General features: G+C 37.4%; 1 protein-coding gene across 1 annotated transcript in view; it reads left to right on the forward strand.

The window, feature by feature from the left end:
* Positions 1–7,371, forward strand: part of LOC106875366 (uncharacterized) — a 113,697-nt gene extending 106,326 nt beyond the window's left edge. The window contains exons 13-14 of the mRNA XM_014923459.2: positions 4–1,348; positions 2,286–7,371. Of these exons, the coding sequence (XP_014778945.1) occupies positions 4–1,348; positions 2,286–3,074 (2,134 nt within the window). The 3' untranslated portion in view covers positions 3,075–7,371. The remainder of the gene's footprint in view (positions 1–3; positions 1,349–2,285) is intronic.
* Positions 7,372–7,646: the final 275 nt, after the last annotated feature.

Raw genomic sequence — 7,646 nt, forward strand, 5'->3', positions numbered from 1 at the left:
AAGCCCTAAATTTGACAGCAGGCCAATAGAAGTGTATAAATCAACAGGTCGTGCTGGGAGTAGCCCCAACTCAAAGTCTGCCAGTCCGCATTCCCCCAGCAGTTATAGAGGCCACCTACGTCAACAACCACCCCAACCAACAGCACCGCCTCCACCTCCTCCACCACCACAACAGCAACAGCAACCACCACCACCACCTCCTCCACCATCAGCACAGCAGCAGCAACAACAACAACAACCATCTCCTCAACCTGGCCAACTAAATTCTGCCACACCTTCTCCTCAACAGGTTATATTTAATGGCAAGATTCCTCTAAAGTATGCAATAACTGGGCCTCCAACCCCAGTGATTTCACAACAATCAACTCCAGGAGAAAAATCTAGCAAGCCAGTAAGTCGGGGCGACAGCTTCAAGCAACGTTGTCTTCTCCATGTAGAAAACAATTCTTCAGGAGAACCAACTACTTTAGCAGTAGACAATCCTGATAGCACTGCTACCAACCTTTATTCATTACCACCTCCTCTTTCTGTTGCTCATCCAGTCAGCTTAGACTCACGGTTGCATCCGAAAAACATGGTTCCACTCCCTTCTGTCAACTATAATTGCCCATCATCCAACCAGAATCTTCCTTCAACATCTGCTGCCATTGATCATATCGGTGGTGCATCTTGGGCAAAAATGGTTGCATTGGACTCTATTTCACCTTGTGGTGCTGGTGTAGCTTGGGGAGGTGGCGGTCTGCCACCAGGACCTCCTGATAAATTAAGTCCTTCACAACTGAATAATGTTTGGACAAATAATGAATCTCCAGTTGCTGGTGCTTGGAATAAAAACTTGACTGCCATATGCACTGACCAAATGACGTGTCCCATATCTGCTGGGTCTCAATGGAAATCTATACCAGCAGCCCCTTCTGATCCCTCCTGGACGGCTGATCCCATGTGTAATATAGTAAAATCTGATCCAGTTGTGATCCCAATGGCAAGGGCAACATTTAGTGCCATTGATGGTGCTCCAAAACATGTTTTACCTGATGTATTATTACCAGAACTTCCACCCCAGCGAACTACAGATGCAAACCTACTGTCAGCAACATCAGCAACCACTCCAACTATTCCCCCTAAAGCTGCACCTACTGCTGATGTACTGGACCTTGCTAATCATACACAGCAGTCAGAATCTGTTAATATGCATGTAGAGAATGTAACATCACCTTCATCAAATACAGAAGCTACAAATATGACCTCTAACCCTAGTGGTAACACTAACCAACTTTTGGGCAATGTGAGGGAGAAATCTACAAGAACTGTACCTGTTGATTCAACTGTCGAGGGTCACAGAAATCAGGTGAGATTTTCTTGATTACTTATTTTTGTACATAAATAATTTTTATTGATCTGGTATATGCAACTGGGCCAGTATTTAATTAAAACGGCCGATGATGTCTGTCATGCTAAATGTATTCACTCAGTTGTTGGTTCTTTACTGCAGTATTTGTCCTCAGATAATATCTCTGATATTTATAGTGTTTTTAACATAGCAAGTCTAGAAGTGGTGTTATCTCGGGATAAATACTGCAATAACTGGCCTGTCGAGTGTGTTTACATGAAGTATGATACACAGAAGACTAAACAAACTTTGTTAGTTCAAATGTTTGTGACATATTTTAACTTCTAAAGGCAACTTTATTGCAGTTTACTATGGAGAAAGACTTCTCACTTATAGTAAAAAGTCTAAATACACCGTTATCAGCTCTATGGTGCCATCCCTGGACCCCTAGATGCATTTCTGGTTTGTCATGCTGTCCTCTGTAGAAGATACCAAAGAGAGATAACCCTGAGTTGACAGAAAGCCGTAGCTTTATAAAAAAAAAAAATCAGTCAATGCTAGTGACTGATTTGTGCTTATAGACTGCCGAACAGATACATAGGCAGTAGTACGAAGCATTGATAGGAAATAAACAAACAAAATGCATCTAAGGGATCCAGAGAGGGCACCACTGAGCTGATGATGGTGTATTTACACCTTTTACAAGTGTGTGTGTGTGTGTGTGTGTGTGTGAATGTATGGTAATTTATGCATTATATTTTGGCCAAACATCAGATTGATCAATTGTCTGTTAATTAACTCTTACTGTTTTATATACTAAAACCAACTTGTAAATCAGCTTACCTTTTTTGTTTGTTTTTTTTTTTTCATATTTATTGTAATCAATACCAGTTTTCTACTCATTAATTCTTCAAATTTGATATCATTTCCATTTTTGTGTTGTTTCTCCTTGCAGGCACCAGCCCCCGATTCTGTTGGTCCGGTTGATTCAAATCTTCATCTACACCACCCACCCACTGTAGCTGCTCTCTCACAACCTCAACAGCTGCCTGGTTCTAGCACAGCTACCTCAGATCCTGACAGCAGTGTCTCTAATACAGATGCCAAACCAAAATCACCAACCAAGATTTCTCTGAAAAACCAAAAAGAAATTTTACACCCAGAGTTGGAGAAAATCAGAACTGAGGCCAACCGGAACTCGGTGCCTTTCATTACTGCACTCTTTAACGATCATTTATTATTGATGCAACACAGCAGCAGCAGTTTTTGCTCTACTGACACTGGCACCATAAAATCCACCGATTCACGGCATTCTACTGCATCAAACCATGATATGGATGGTCGGCGGTTATCTGCTTGTTATCCGAGCAGCACTGGTACTATGATAATGTGCCACTCGACACGGCCTTACAGCTGGCACAATGAGAAGTTTGACTTGGACTCGCAGCTTGGCTACAATGTTGGTGGCAATGGCGCCACATCTCCTGCGGGTCTTTCACCCAGTTACTTCAACAATCATCACAGTGAGCCAAACACCTTGAATAATTTCACCACACCTCTGCCTACCTCATGGACTCATTCAATAGCATGCATGCCTGGATGTGGACAGTCTTTGAATACATACGACCCACAGAATATTGCCTCTCAGCACATGATTCCTGCGAGGCTGTCTTGTGGTGGACATGATAAAAATGAAGGCTCGATGCCCCACAAAACTTTAAAAGAAAATATAGGAATTGCATAATGATTTTACACTAATTTATACCCTTTCCTTCTCTCTCTCTCTCTTCCTACTATCAACAGACTTTTTATGTTCTTTTGTAGATATAGTTCCTTCTTCTTATAATGCTCCTTCCTTGCCTGACTCCTCACCTCTCATTCTTGGAGGGGAATGTTGTTTCAAAGTTGTTAACAAGGTTGTTTATTTTTCTATCCAATCCCATTACACCACCCAACTATATCCTCATGTAAAGATAAAAACTATGTAATTTATTCAAAATACCAGCAATTAATGCTGTAAACTAACGAAAAAAAGTGGGGCTTTATTCATGATTTTCTTTTCTATTTTATCTTGTTAAATCATACAAACTTATTTTATTATTATTATTTATTTCCTTTGTAAGAATACATTAAAAAAAATGGCCATCTTGAAAACTCACATTTTGTTCATGGCCACTCATACTCAAGGTTATTTTGAAAACATTTCTATAATGTATGTGTGTGTATATATGTATACATAAACGTATTCAGCAATTTTTGAAAGCTGCTAATTTATGGGTGGGGGGTAAATTTGGTGAGTTTGTATCTTCTGATTTATTGATTTAAAAAAAAAAAACACATTATTATTGCATATTGAGCACTCTTATGTTCTTCCTACTTCCCAGATATGTCGGTGTGTGTACATATATACCATACTGTATACACACACATTAATAGGCATTTACACATACCACGCACACACACACACACACACAATATATGTACATTTAGACTTAAACACATGTATATATGTATCGATGGCTGTGTTTGGAATTGGTGTTTTGTACTGTTTAATTTTTGTGTTGCTCTAAGAATACTAGATAAGCTAAGCAGGGTAGAAGAACTATGGAACTAGGTACATGCAAATACTACAAAGTTCAGTTATTAGATGAGCTTTTAAATTTATCATTTGAGAAGAAAAAATATCAATTCTATAGTATCTACAAAATACATATACATACGTGTGTTGTACACAAGTATGTATATATGTTTTGTGGTCAGACATGTGCGTGCACACGTACACACACGCATGCATGCTCACACTAGCTGAATCACTAACTCTTGCCTGAGTGCTGAAACTTGGCTCTTCATTATGTAGGGGTAAAAGAGACCCACCCAAATTGTAAAATGTCCCTGAACATTAATAGTCAACGTACTTCCTTCCTCTTTCACAAGGACTGTACTACCAATTGAGGTCATTTGAAAGTGGGAGTTTTATTTTATGTATTTCAGACATTATATTAAGAAATTTACAATCCAATTCATAGTGCATAATACCTGAATATTTTATAAATACTAATAAAAGTTTAAATGTGAAGCTATAGAAGAAAAAATTATGTTCTACCTTCTATGGTATTTGAAATCGCGTACCAACTTTAATGAAGATATGAGTTTCAAATGAGGAATTTTAGTTAGTACAATGTTCTAATATATATATATATATATATATATACTTTCTATACAATATTGTCTGAGAGAGATGAGTGATAAAGTGCAAGAAAGAAACAGAAGGGGGGAGCTCACCTCTCCCTTATAACTATCAGTCTTTCACTTTCTCTTTCTTTTGGACCCAAGATTTTTTCTTCGTGCATTATTGTGGGTTGAATAGATTTGTGTTCAAATTTTAGAAAACATTGTCAAGTGATAGCATTGTTTCAAGACAAACAGTGATGCTCTCTCTCTCTCTCTCTCTCTCACTCACACACACACACACACACACTATTATTGCAGTTCTCAGAGAAGTGTATACTGGATTTAGTGAGTAGAAATTTCATTTAATTTCCAATGTTTATTTTAATTTAGCATCATCGTTTAATCAACGTGTGTCAATGAAAGTTTAACTCTTATGTAATACATACATATGTACAAAATTCTAACTTGGCTAAATATTTATATTCAATATTGCCATTACCATTGTTCTCTTTATTAGTATTGTTATTTTACCAACACTATGGCGCTGGGGGACAAACTATTTCCAAGCCATTATACAACTTTTTGTTTCCAATAGCATCTAATTCACTTCACTTATGCCTCTCATACCTTTCCCTAATGCATGGTTATCATGCAGTCCTATTTCTCTCCTTTATAAATTGTAGCTTTTTGCATAAATAGGTAATCTGTCTTGTTTGCATGTGTGTATAAGTCTTTATTAGTGTTAGGCAGTCAGTCACGCGGCTGATTTTATAAAGTACCAGACTAAATTCTTTGTAGTTATTACTTTGTTTCTTTTATGTTCATATTCAAGTCTTCATCTTTCCTTTGTCTGGATTCACTAAAATGAGTACCAGCAATGTACTTTAATCAGTTCAGTTGACTGTACCTTCTCTCTGTATAAATATGTGACTTGTCCCAAATTTAGGAATTTTTGTCTTGTCTGCTGGTGTTCTTAGTGCTATGACTGCTAGAAGAATATTAAACCATCCCAACTGTTATATAAATGTCTTTTGCTGTCAATTATTATACTAGTGGTACTGCATCTCAAGTATTTTATACAAATTATGCTAAGCTAGATTCTATTGATACTGGCTCACTAGCTCTACTACATTGGCAAAAGCAGACTTTTAAATTGGAAAAATCAAATGTTTTTTCTGAAAGAAATCAAATCCTAACAGTTTCTCTTGTGCAGCTAATCATATTGAGAAAGGCATGACTGTTATATAATCTTAATCTAATAATGCTATAAATCTAAATGTCTTTAATTCTAATAAAATAATTGACTGCGATGTCTGTCGTATATTTAACGTCATAAGTAACATGTAGCTGTATCACATTAAAAGAGCTAGTAGTCATATTATACATTCAGTGATAGAAAGCTGGCTGTCAACAGTTGTACAAATGAAAGAGATAGCATTGTAGCCATCAGGGTGAATTGACACTCAAGACAATGTTGTAAGTGAATGGTTTAGACTAGACTTATTGAGGGATATGCTCATGTGCCTGAACTGATAAAAAAGATGGTGTCTACTGCTAATATTACTACTACTACAAATACAAAATACTCCAATAGCTTCAAACTTTGGTCATATGACTCAGCTTGTTCCTTTTAATATCAGTGTCTTCTCTTTAGAATAAATAAATGTTCTGCATCTTATCTATCATTTCCATTCGCTTGACATTCAGTCTATCATTGCAGTCTGTCTCTTTATGGAATATATATATATATATAAATATATATTACGGAGATGTACTTGCATAGCAAGTGACCTGATCTGAGATCGGGTGCTGGAACGAAAACAATTGCAGCGTGGAAGGTGTTTATAAGCCATTTAAGAAACACACAAAAACCGTTGGATTCACTTCAACATTTAAATTCAATTTGCCAAAATATTTTCGTCGCTTTGAGACCGCAACCTGTTCACTGACAAAATTCCGTGCTGCATCTTAAATGGCTTATAAACACCTTCCACGCTGCAATTATATATATATGTAGGTATGTTGATGCAGACAGGAAAAATAAAACTCAAAATGTGAGTTTTCTTTTTCTTTTTTATTTATTTATTTCAGTCATTTGACTGCGGCCATGCTGGAGCACCACCTTTTAGTCGAATAAATCGACACCAGGACTTATTCTTTGTAAGCCTAGTACTTATTCTATCAGTCGCTTTTTGCCGAACTGCTAAGTTACAGGTTTTGCTTGAAGACCCTGTGCACCCACAAGCAAAATTCAGAGCAGCGAGAGACTTACTCAGCCGAAATAGAATAGTGTGTGAAAGGCTTGAAATATACGTTCAGATGCTTTCATCTGGAACTGACATGAAATGGAATCATTCTACAAAGTGAACCCAGGCCTAACAGCATCTCATTTGTCCTGTCAATGCACTTCTGCTTGACTTCCTATTATTGAAAATTTTACATGAGTGTCTTTCAAATAGACATATAAGTAGTTGACAGTTTAGTGTATCATTCTGGCCATAGGGTGAAAGCACAGGTGTGTAACACAGTTCACTATGTAATCACACACTATACTTTTTGGTTGTTTTATAACGCATATCACTTTGTGCCAACCAATACCACGTAAGTGGAATTTATAAACAAAAATTGTCAGGAAATCCATTGTGTGTTTGGACACATTTGTATGTTTGTGTGAATGTTCACATTTTAACATTTTTGCAGATTTCCTGAGCAAAAAGTGATGTGATGTTTATATTCTCTGTAAATGTAAACATTCCTTTAGCTCTGCAATTTTGGAGTCGATTGGAATGTAAAAAGTCCCTTACTTGGAAAAAAAAAAAACCCAGGTAAACAATTATTTATAAGGAGTGCATTCAACCATAAAATACCAACTCGAATAAGTATCCGTCCAACCCATTGCTCTGGGTCAGTTATTTCATCAGGATGAAATCTGTTTAGTGCCTTATTTACTGGCATTCAGAGTGGAGGTGCAATGGTCCAGTGGTTAGGACAGCGGACTCGCGGTCATAGGATCGCAGTTTCGATTCCCAGACCGGGCGTTGTGAGTGTTTATTGAGCGAAAACACCTAAAGCTCCACGAGGCTCCGGCAGGGGATGGTGGCGAACCCTGCTGTACTCTTCCACCACAACTTTCTCTCATTCTTAT

The sequence above is a fragment of the Octopus bimaculoides genome, chromosome 4 (assembly GCF_001194135.2).
Source record: "Octopus bimaculoides isolate UCB-OBI-ISO-001 chromosome 4, ASM119413v2, whole genome shotgun sequence".
NCBI classification, from domain to species: domain Eukaryota; kingdom Metazoa; phylum Mollusca; class Cephalopoda; order Octopoda; family Octopodidae; genus Octopus; species Octopus bimaculoides.